An 11,887-nucleotide genomic window follows, 5' to 3' on the forward strand; every position below is an offset into this window, starting at 1 on the left:
CGAGGGAGGCGGAATCGAAGTTGGGCCTTGAACAAAGACAGATGCTTCAGCAGAGATGGCAGTGCAGCAACGAGACAAGACACAGGCTGGACCGGTCACAGAGAGATGAGAAAGGGGAGAGTGGCACAGCTAAGGTGGCAAGCACAACGGTATGAAGCCAACCAGGTCAGTCAGAGCCTTGAATGCATCACCAGTTCGTAGAGCTGGTCAGGGAGCCCCTCAAGTTTTTGAGGGCTATAAGCTCCTAGAGAACAATGGCTATTTTGGACCTCATAGCCCCAAAGCAGAGCCCAGGGCTTTGGGAGAAGAGTTTAAAATGTCTACTGAGTCAAAATCAGCGTATTTTTTTTTTTTAAGCAATCAGGGTTAAGTAACTTGCTCAAGGTTACGCGGCCAGTTATTTCTGGGTGTGGTGCTGAGTATCTGAGCCCAGATTCGATCCAGGTCATCCCAACACTGCAGCCAGTACTCTTACTCGCTGAGCCACCTGGCTGCCCCTAAGCAATTGGGGTTAAGTAACTTGCTCAAGGTTACACAGCCAGGTGTTCTGGGTGGGTGTTAAATGTCTGAGCCCGGGATTCGATCTCCAGGTCATCCTGACACTGGAGCCAGTACTCTTACTCGCTGTGCTACCTGGCCACCCCAAAATCAGAGTATTTTCAATGGCCTGAGCCAGCATTTGAAGGCCAGAGGATGCAGTGATTACCTTGGACACCAGGGATTCCTGTGATGCTTGGTCTATATATGTAGTTTCCTAGGATATACCCTGCTTGAGGAACTGTTTTGCTTAAAATCCAATATTCAGACTCCAATGACAGCAGCATTAGGCAGGATATACAGATATACCAGGGCAAATGAGAATTTATTTGGTAAGTAAGGGGAAACCTGGATGGTTTGTGGGTAGCACAGTGACACGAACATCTGGCAGTAGCACCCAGGATCGATGGGAAGGCTGGTCACCAGCTGGAAGACCACTGCTCTCAAACTGGATTAGAGCTGATGTGGAGGGAGGGGCATAAACAGGGCTCATTTAGATACTGCTATATAACTTACAAAGCCCCAGGTCCCATTACTAGCCCAGCAGAAGCTGAGGCCTGGAGAGCCTGGCCTAAGGCTACACAGTAAAAGTGGCAACAGTGTCCTGAGGCCTACATCCTTCCCCCTGCAGGGCAGAAGGCACAGACTTTGGCCACCAGCTGGATACAGTAGGTAAGGCAGTGGAATGACAGCTGGGGAACCATTTGAGCCTAGATGACTACAGGTTTAGGGCTTGCAGGCACCTCAGGGCCATACTCTACCATTTTGCAGCGAGATGAGTGACTGAGGCCCCAGGGGGACAGTGAAGGTGGCACATAAATACCAGAAGTGGAATTAGAATCCAGGTCCTGCCTCCACAACCAATGTGTTTTCTTTCCATTCTACCACACTGATTCCACACAGGGGCCAAGATTTGAGGCATTCAATTTTGGATACACAGAGCACATCCAGGTGGAGACAGAAAGCTGTGAGTCTTCAGTCCAGGGGAAAAGATGGAGGCCAGACACATTTAACATAAGCTTCCTCTATGTAAGGCCAGGCCCAGGCAACAAGTACTTTCTTCAGCGGTGAGTAACCCAGTGGGAAGAAGCCCAAGGGCCTGAGTTCTAGACAAATCCCTTAACCTCTCAGGCTCTCGGCTTTTGCTTCTGTAAAAGGAGAGAGGAGATAGCACTGATAATCTCAAAGGTTCCTTTCAGAGGAAGGTAGAAGCTGATGAGAGGCAGGAGCCTGGGAGGAGAGTCAAGGAAATCATGCCCCTCTCCTCACAAAGGTCTGAGGCCAGAGCCAAGACGTGCTCTGAAAGTTACTGATTAACACCATCATTATCATTCCCAAGTCTGCTTTGATGGTGAAACCAAAGATTTCTCAATCTTCTTGGACAATTCCAACAAAATAAGGCTCTTGTGGCATTACAGGGCATTAGAACCTAGTTTTAAAAGAATAAAATTCCTTTTCAATTCCAAATTTCTATTTCCACAAATTATGAGTCTTCTAGTCAAGGCCAGAGACCCAGATAAGTAAGGATAGGCCTGTCTGCAATGATTGCTTCCTTGAAGTCCTACAGATTCTGCTTGACCAGGGGGTTTCAGTCCACTGTCCTTAGCCTCTAAATCAGTTCTGGTAAAATGCCATTCTCCCTTAAAAACAATTCTCAATTCCCATTCTACAACATCCCAAGCTGCCAACAAAATATAATGAGTGGGTGTCACAAAGCTCAAAATAATACACCAAACAAATTTCAGTCCACTTTTTACACATATGTTCACATGATGTACTCTTCCCTAATGTTGTTCATTCATAATGTTGGATTCTGCAAAAATGCAACAGTGAAGAAACTGTAACAGGGGGGCCAGGCCTTCCAACAGCGCCAGTCTGCTTTGCGTTTCTAAGCATGTTCAGATGGCAGCCACCTGTGGTTACAACGGCTGTCTACACCTGCAACAGCGCAGGGCTCTCAACCTGGGGGGCATTTCTCCTCAAACTGATCTAACTTGTACAAAACCCGAGAGAAGTCCAGATGAGATTTGGCAAGTATTTGTCAGTACATACCTAAATGGTTTTCTTTTCAAAAAGATCACTATGGAGAACACTGCTCTCTATTAATGCCAATGTGGAACATATAGAGGGCCCAGGGGAGCTGTGTTCAAATGTCTGAAAGGCTGTCATGGAGAAGAAATGGGCTCAGCCCTAGAGGGCAGAACCAAGAAAAACAGGCAGGTGTGGGTATCAAAGGTAGGTAGCATCAAGCTCCCAAGAATCACAGCTGCCAGGAAAAGCTGTGGGCTGTCTGGGAGGGAGGGAGTGTCTCTCGCAAGGGCCATTTCTCATGGAAGTTAAGGGGATCTGGGATCAGATGTAGTGGGACTAGATGACCTCTGATGTCCCTTCCCACTCAAAGACTGCACAGGAGCCATGTATATCTGCCATGAGGCATTGTGGAGAGTGAGATTCCCCTGAGGGCAGATGGGTCTCCTTTCCAGACTGTCACCTTGGCACTTCTAAGCATTGATGAAATGCTTGTTCTTTCATTCATTCATCCACTCAAAGTCACAATGTCCCAAAGGTTTTCAGAGAAAATTCCAGAAGGCCTCCTTCCCGGTCTGGCAAGCTGACCTGCTACTACTCTGGGTTGCACAACAGCCCTGCAGGAGCTTCATGATCCTAAGCTTCGATAAAAACCCAGCTACTGGCTCCTTGGAGTCCCATCCCAAGCAAGGCTCCACTTCCCTGTCACTCAGTGACAGATCTGCTTGGGATACTGCTGAAGAATGTATGTAGTCCTTGCGGCCTTTGCTTATGACATGAAAAAGTCAGAGACCAGGTCTACAGAGCTACAGGAGAAAAGAGGCAAAGCACTTTCCACCAAGGTAGATACCGGTATGTTCTAGGGACAGGCAGGAGTGTCCTGTGGGGAAAAAGAAGGCTAAAGCACAGCGTTTTGTTCTATGCTCACACATGTGTTTTAGAATCTTATTTTTTTATAGGGGAAATAGAAAAATGCAGCAGCACTGAAGTTCTGTATCATGTAAGCTCAAGTGTTACATAAGGAGGCTGGGCTTGTATTAGAAGGCAATGCCACATCAGGAAACTGAAGCACGGAGGGAACAGGAGAGATCTTGTTCCAGGCAGATCGGAAAGAAGCCTCTGCCCCACCTGCTCTCCCCTGGGGCCTGCACTTTGCCAGCCTCCCATCCTTTCCTCCCCCTACTCCTCTCAGTTTAATCCCCTCCACCCCCAACTCCATCAGCACCGATTCTGGCATTCTTCTGGGAGGGATTCAAACGCCTCCCCTCATCTCCTTGCAATGAAGTCCCACGGCTCTCGGTGCCTCCCTTTATTGCCCTCCCACCTCGTCTGTGCACCGTCTGCTCCGTGAGGCCGCGGCCCAGAGCAGGTGCCCAGTGGGTGGTGACTTGGGCAGCCACCCCTGATGTCGCTCTGGCTTGAAACTCCAGACTTAATTCTGTGTCGAATGAATAAGCCAGTAAGAGGCTGCTTCCTCCGCCTAACGCGGCCAGAGAATTCAAGTGAGTGTCTCCGTTTTGAAGGTAAAGGCTAGGAACATAACAGAAACAACCGAGGCCCCCGAACAGCAGGAGAGCTGACAACGGCAGGGGTGGGCCTCTGCCAAGGGATGCTTCTCTGGAGCCACTTACGAAGAGGGTACACAACAGGGGCTGGTGAAGAAGAGGGCACCGGGGCAGGGGTGAGGGGAGGCCGATCCGAGTGACTGCTCCATCTCCAGCAGCCACCCGAAGGGCAGCTCCGGGGAAAGGGCCGAAGCGAGCCACAAGTGAGGCCCGCGGCCTGACCCAGCAACTGCGCTGGAGGGGCAGCAGCCCAGCGGGGGGCCGAGGAGCCCCTGCAGAGCATCTCCCAGAGCGCAGGGCCCGCCCTAACCAGCGCTGACGACCAGCACGGGGCCCGGCGCAGGAAAGACCCTTACTGCTCCTTCACGTGACTTCCGGAGAGCATGGGTGCTAAAAGGGCCGGGGTCCTGAAGACCACACAATCCCGGCTGGTGGGGCCCCCCGAGCCGCCACAGGGGGCCGTGCGGGAGACGAGGCGCGGCACGAGTTAAGGCCCGAGGCCGCCTCAGTTTCCTCGCCTGTAAAATGAGGGGGCTGGTCAGGACCCGAGGTTCTTAGACAGTCCGTGACCCCAGGGGAGCTCCTCCCCTCCCCAGGTTCGTAAATGGAAGGCCCGGCTCCACTCCACTGCGCGGCCAGGGGAAACATTCACGGCTCTCCCGACCGGACCCAGGGGACCCCCTCCTCCTAAAAGAGCCACGGTCCCCCCCTCCGAACCCCAGCTGCACGCGCCCGAGGCGGGCCCCCTCCTCCCCCCGCCCCCGCCCGGGCATCCCGGGGTCCCGGCGCCCGCCCTCCCCATCCCGGGTCCCCCCCCCCCCCCCCCCCCCCCCCCCCCAGCCCGCTCCGCTCTCCCGCCCCCTCCTCACCACGGCGCCGGCCACGGCGTGGACCAGGCTCTCGTAGGATAGCACGGCGGCCATGGGCTCGGCTCCCGTCCGACCCCAGAGCACGCTGCCGCCGCGGCTGTCCCAGCGGGTGGAGCGGGAGGAGGGCGCGCTGCGGGGAGAGGCGGCAAAGGCGGCGGCCGGCCCAGCGTCGGGCTCCCAGACTCCCAGGCCCCGCCCTCGCCGCCGGCCTCCGCCATGGCAACCACTTCCGGGTCGCTCGGAGCCCCCGACGCCGCGGAGAAGGCGGGACCCGAGGAGGCGGGGCCTCGGGGAAGCCAATCGGAGGCGGGCGGCGCGGGCTCGCCAATGGGCGCCCGGCGCCAGGAGCAGGCGCGCTAGGCGATTCTCACTTTGTACACAGTCCTCTTCCAATCAGGAGCCTTTTCCGTTTGAATGAGTTTTTGGTCCCCCTCACTTTCTTAAAAGCGCCGCTTCTCTCCCAGACCCTCCAAGTATGGTAACAGAGGGCAGTCCCCAAAAGTAAAGCAATCAGTGCCTTGACCGTTGACGGACAGGGTCTGCCCCATTGTGCACCTTTTTAAGTCTTAGTGTGGTTTTGTGGCGTCATGAACGGTCTTCACGGATGAGCATCCTTAGGCCCCAGGGGCACTGCAGGGCCGACTGGAGGGATGAGCAGCCCTCTTAGCACAGAGCCCCACTGGTGCCTATCAGCCAGCACTGAGCCCGAAGGGTCCCTGCCTTCCGGGAACTCTGTGTACAGCATACGAGATGCACGTAGGAGAAATAGGAGCCAGTCCCAAGGGGAAAAATCTTCATCGATTACCTTTGGGGTTTTCTTGGCAAAGATGCCGGAGTGGTTGCCATTTCCTTCTCCAGATAATTTTTTTACAAATGAGGAAACCGAGGCAGAGTGAAGTGACCTGCTCAAGGTCACACAGCTAGTGTCTGACATCAGATTTGAATTCAGGTCCTCCTGCCTCCAGGCCGGCACTCTCCACCTCCTGACACAGAGTAAATACTTAGTAAATGCTGTATTACGGGGCTTGGTTTTCCCACAGTGGATGGAAATTTCAGGCTTCTCCAAGTTCACTGCATTCAAGGTTTCCTACAGCGCGGAAAGATTCCATTGCGCTCACAGACTGCGCCTTAGATGATGGGCAGCTCCCTAGAGTTCTCAGCATCGCCAGAAGCACTTCTGTGACTCTCCAGTCTCCGAGGCTGCTCTGGGATCTGTCCCTGGCTCCTCTGTCCCGCCCCCCACAGGCCTGAACTCTTCCAGACATTCAGCACCACCTGAAGCAGGCTCTCCTCAACCACCTGCCACCTGTCCCGCCCCCCGCCTGCCTACCAAGGCAGCGACAGTGAACTCATGGACTGACCCCACATTCACTTCTTCAGTGTTGACTCTCCTTGGCTTCCGTTCCCGCTTCTTATACTAGTGACACCTCACCCCCTCCACCCCCCACAATGGATTTTCTTTCATCTTCAGAGAAATCACTTTCCTGATTCTCTTCCGACTTTTCATGGCTATCACTTATCTGTCCTCAACTGGCTCATCCTTTTCCAATCAGCCTCTTAAAGAGGGATTTCCAAATGTCTGTCTTTGACTCTTTCTATTCAGCAATCCCTTTAGATTACCTTAAATTCCCTTAACGACTTTAATGACAATGATCTCTATCACTCCCAAAGAACTAAAATCTTGATCTGCAGTCTCCCATGCTATGACCCTCAGCCACACTCTCCTCTCTCCTTCCTTATGCAGCACAGATCATATCGGTTGCAACCTGCCATCCATCCTTCCCTCTGGCTCAGGCATCCTGATGACATTACATACATCACCCTCCTGCTGTTCCTGGTAACCATCCTTCCAGAGATGCCTTTGCCCTCTTCTGTTCCTTTGAAGCGTCACCTCCTCCACCGCCACACTTTCGTCCCCCGGCTTGGTACCTTCTGCTTGTCCTCTGGAGCCCCCTCCATCTAAATTTTTTTTTCTAGAAACCTCCACTTTTCTAGTGCATTGCCATCTGTGCTAGACCTCTGGAGTAGGAAACAAAGCATGATGGATGCCCCGAGACTCTGGGCTTGGGATAACCATGAACCATGCCCTGTGTGTACTCCCTCCTGGAGACAATTAAAAGAATTCCTGACAATGGCCCTTCCCTGCCCGGTACAGGAGGAAGGGGAGGTGGTCGTGGTCCTGTGCTTCTCTTTGCTTCTTCCACCGGGCCCCCGGCCCTGCTCTCTTGGATGACCCCAGGGAAACCCTACAGCCTTTCCTTAAGTGACTCAAGAAAGGACCTATTGTGCTTTCAGCATTGACCTGACCTGTTTGTCTGATTCTTCCGCAAAGCCTCAAGTCAGAAATAAGATTTGGATCAATTATATGATACCATATTCAGCGACTTTAAAATGGCCATGTGTCCCGAGTAGTAAAGATTAGAGTATAAGAAATTAGAAATCATCCACTCTACCTTTCCCAGCTATAGAGAGGGGATAAGTAAATTCCTGACCAAACAAGGGATAGAGGCAATCACTAAAGATTAAACATGTGATTCTGATTATACAAATAAAATAAAAATATTTAGCAAAGATAACACAACTAGGATAAGTAGCAGACTGGCAAATACACACACACACACACGCCAAATATCCGATGTCTGACAGTTGGTCAGCAGAAACTTAAAAACACTGAGTCACTCCTAAGTTTGGTCAAAGGAAAGGAAGTTTTCAGAACTGCAAACTATAAACTATAAAAGACTGCTCCAAATCACTGAAAAATGCAAAGCAAAGCAACCTGGAGGCTTCACCCCAGATGGGTCAAGGAGCAAGGATAACACCATGGGGGTGGCTGCCATTTGGAAGAGCAAATCCTACCATCCCTTCAAGTGCCCGGTCTGCATCTCTGCTCTTTATCAGGTGAAGTGCTGCCAGAAAAAGGCAGCATCTCCACTGTCTCTCTACTCATGCTCTTAAGCAATTTTGTTATCTAGGTCCAAACCTCATGGCTCAACTGAAACCACTCTCTCCAGATACAACAATCTCTTAGCAGATCTGTTATCTGGGTGGCACTATGGGTAGACCTGGGAGTCAGGAAGATCTAAATTTAAATCCTGCCTCTAACACCCAAGGCAGGTCACAATCCCCCTCAGCCTGTTTTTCTCATCTGTAAAATGGGGGCAGACAACAGCACCAATCTCACAGGAGCGTGAAGACAAAATCAAGTATTTGTAAAGCACTTTGCAGACTTTAAAATGATATAAAATCTGGCTGTTATTACACTCAGGACTTGGTTTCTCCCCTAAGCTTCAGTCCCACATGGCCAACTGCCTATTGGACGTTTCAAAATAGATGTCCCAGAGACATCTCGGACTGAACTTCTCTTCCCCCACATCCTCCAAGCTTTCCTGGCCTACTGGCAGTGCTCACCCCAACTTACCTTGGGATTTAACTCTATCTCTGATTAGTACTTGTCTCCCATGACTGAATGTCTGGTCCTTGAGAGTAGGGAATGCTTTATTCTTTGAAGTCACATTCCTATTGCTTACAGGGTGTCTGGCCCACAGCACACACTTACCAAAAGAGACCAGCAAGTTTAAACCCTTTGACCCAGACCCAGCAAGGAGGTCTTTGACAAAAAGATCCCAGATAATACAAATATTTATAAGCTGCATTTTTGGTGGAAACAAAGAACTGGAATACAAAGAAGATGCATCCACTGGGGGTGGGTCAGCGTATCATGGTCGATGCCTAAGCCAACAGAACCAACTCAAAAGCATACACTGCTCCTCTCTCCTTTGGAAAAAGGATGAATGATATAGGGCTGGGGCCACTCCTGGAGTTCAGTTTAATTTCAAATTAAATATTGTTTAATATGGAGTACATGCAATTTCTGATCACTTAAATGTATTTAAATTTTTATCCCTGGTGCCCAAAGGATTGTTTTTCCCGTTACCTGAAGAAAATTTTAAAAACTGCTTCCACTAAAGAAAACAAGTCACTACAAACACAACATAAATGGAAAGAACAGAAAATAGTAGACACTGTAGAAAACCCCTCCCCTTTTTCCGAGGTGGAGGGTGGGATATATCACATCAGGTTTTGTGATTTTGGTTACTCTGCAAAACTGTTTACCCTAAAGGATAGCTCTGGGAGGGGACACAGTGGGATGTGTAGGTGACAAAAGCAAAGGCATCACTGAGCACCCTCAATCACGGCGCTCCCACAGTGCACACACAAGACACTGCCCACGGTTCCTGACTGTGCTTTTGCCACTCTTCCTGTGGGCTGCCTATTCTGATTCTAGAGGTCAATCACCCACCTCTGCTTGCCCCCAGGCATCTGCCTCTCCTGGAGTTTAAGGGTGGACAAAGGCAGAATGCCCACGGGCAAGTAAAAGACCTTAGGAAAAATGCCACAGGAGGCAGGCTCTCTTTGACTGTTTATTTCTGGGCCTCCAGCTCCACTCTCACATCATCTCCTCTTCACTGACCCAATCCTCCATATAGGGCAGCCTTTCATTTACTTCCTCTTCACTGCTCAGACCCCCCAACTCCTCAATTCTCACTTTCTTTCGCCCCCAGCGCTTCACCTCTCCAGGTTTGTAATGACTAGGGAAAGCGCCCTTGTTCTTAGGGATAAAAGCACCAGAGACAGACTTCTGTCCCGTGATCCAAAGCTCTTCCTCAGTGGAAACGTCCAGCATCTCTAAGCTATCTTCACTGGGCACTTCTTCCAATGCGTCGCTTGTCTTCTGCTGAGTGGGTTGGTCTAGTGTCTCTCTAGGCTCCAACTTCTCCCGGGTCACCTCACCGACTCCTGGTAGGGTAAAATGCTCACCACATTAATGACTACATCGATCATCGACTACCTTACTTAACGATAAGCTCCCTAGCTGCCCCTCCTGGGGACAATCTGGTCCTTCTCTTCCTCTACGGATTTCTTTAGAGGGGACACTTTTTAAAATGTTCCTCAAGTAAGGGGGAAAACAATGAACCTTTTGGGCACCAGGAGATAAAAAATTTAAATACAAGTGATCATAAATTGCACATACTTGATATTAAGTAATATTTAATTTGAAATTAAAATTATCTCCAAGAGTTTCCCCAGCCCCATGTCATTCATCCTCTTTCCAAAAGAGAGAAGTATTATATACTTTTGAGTCAATTTTAAAAACTGTATTTGGGGAAGGGCTGTACCCTCCTGGATACAGAGAGCTTATGACCAACACCATACAAAGTAATTTGACCCCAAAGTGCAGTTAACTGGATAATGAATCTGCCCAATCTGTATTACTGGAAATCTACTGGCACATTTTTCCCCCAGGAAGGGAAGATATTTTAGTCATTTAAAATTTAAAAATAAATATATCTTGCACACATTTGGCCAACATCCTATCACTTGGCTTTTTCTATCAATCAATGTTGCCATTTAAATACAGAAATTCCTTGGGCATAGTACGTGCTAGACCAACAATCTAGAAACGGTTTCCTACTTTGTCCAGTGTTTAGGAGATGCTTAGCCAGTAGCTTGGTTACTAAATTCTTGGGAGTCTACGAGCTGTTTCAGGACTCAAAACTTCAGACACAGGTAACGTCAAACTTGGCTATGTCTGTGAAGATAGATCTTTTCTTCCTTTTGGGCTTCCTCCCTCCATGTCAGGTAATCACCTCAGCACTCACTGGACCCCTCTGTAGGGTAGTCAGAACCTGTGTGTTCATTCTTTCATTTTGTCTAGTCCCTGACTAGTCCAATTCACACAGCAGGCAACTTGTCTGATGAATGGACATTTGAGGATAACCCCAGTAACACTGACTTCACACCTTTCATCCCTTTCTTGGCCTCAAGCATTTGTTCTCAAATCCCAATACTGAAATTAAATCTATGCTTTATGTAGTTAAGAACGTTTCTAATACTAAAATTGCCCCAAACCTGAGGGGAGGCTGAATGCAATGGCAGGTAGGCCAGTGGCAATGGCCACAAGACCTCCTGAGACTGACAAGACTTACAGCCTAACTTTTGAGACTGCCCATCTCTACCTCAGTGGGGTTTTCTTCTTTACCTTCCCAGAGAAAAAGTCCCTCGCCATCAGTGGTACCCCCTGAGCTAGGTAAAAATATGTGGGATAGCCCTCACCTTTCACACCAGTCTGGCTGGTCAATTGAGACAATACAAAAACTTCCGGTTTGAAAACCACACTTTATTTGTGAAGGCGACTAGAAATATCCAATAACTTCTATTTTTAAGCAAAAACAAAAAAACAAACTCTCCTTTCACATTTTTCTTTCTTGTAGGGCTGTTCGGACAAGAAAAGACACAGGCTCGGCTATTATGTTGCATTCCTAGACAGATGGAGGATAAGCTTGGTATTTGCAAACCAGTTAGACCCAATACACTCTGAACACAGGCTGTTTTCCTAAGATCAAGAGAGCTTACCGAGAGTCAACTATAACAAACTTTTTGCGCTGCTTAAATGTAGGATGTCAGGTTTAGTAAACCCAGTGACAAAGTCCCAAAGACTTTGGGAGGACGCATGGTGTCATGCTGGGGACTGTAAGGAAGGAGAGCATACCAACAGGAAAAGCACAGGAGTCTCTGCCTGAGCAAGTATCCAACACTGCACTAGCTGCACTTGCCAGGTACATGGGGGGCAAAGTTTAGCCGTGAATTATTTCAGGGATGTTCCATGTTCATTCTATGCCCCAGCTACTCCTGTCCTTAAAAGAAAACACAGGCAGTATGTGAGCATCACACAAGAAGGTCTTTAGATGAGGAGCCCTGCCCGCATGGGCAGGGCCAGAACTGTTTTCTGGATGGCACCAGCTTACTGTTATTTAAAACTGAGGAAAGGAAAGCAGAGGCGGCACCTACAGAAAGGAACAGCTCCGTACCAGAAAGCAGTGATGAGAT

The 11,887-nt window shown here is 49.6% G+C and overlaps 2 protein-coding genes across 4 annotated transcripts in view; one reads left to right on the top strand and one right to left on the bottom strand.

The window, feature by feature from the left end:
- Positions 1-5,218, bottom strand: part of SLC25A17 (solute carrier family 25 member 17) — a 33,559-nt gene extending 28,341 nt beyond the window's left edge. Inside the window, exon 1 of the mRNA XM_069102871.1 lies at positions 5,000-5,218. Coding sequence (XP_068958972.1) covers positions 5,000-5,053 — 54 coding nt within the window. The 5' untranslated portion in view covers positions 5,054-5,218. The remainder of the gene's footprint in view (positions 1-4,999) is intronic.
- RBX1 (ring-box 1) overlaps positions 1-11,887 on the top strand; it is a 434,671-nt gene that overhangs the window by 352,675 nt on the left and 70,109 nt on the right. Inside the window, exon 1 of one of the 3 annotated variants that reach the window (XM_069102880.1) lies at positions 11,620-11,626. The exons of 1 other annotated variant lie outside the window; for it this stretch is intronic. The gene's annotated coding sequence lies outside the window, so the exon portion shown is untranslated. Of the gene's footprint in view, positions 1-11,619; positions 11,627-11,887 lie in introns of those variants that run through there. One more of the 3 variants, XM_069102881.1, reaches the window with a different exon arrangement.

This window comes from Petaurus breviceps, unplaced genomic scaffold (genome assembly GCF_028583685.1).
Source record: "Petaurus breviceps papuanus isolate PSGF00001 unplaced genomic scaffold, PetGlider_PUasm1.0 558, whole genome shotgun sequence".
NCBI lineage: Eukaryota > Metazoa > Chordata > Mammalia > Diprotodontia > Petauridae > Petaurus > Petaurus breviceps.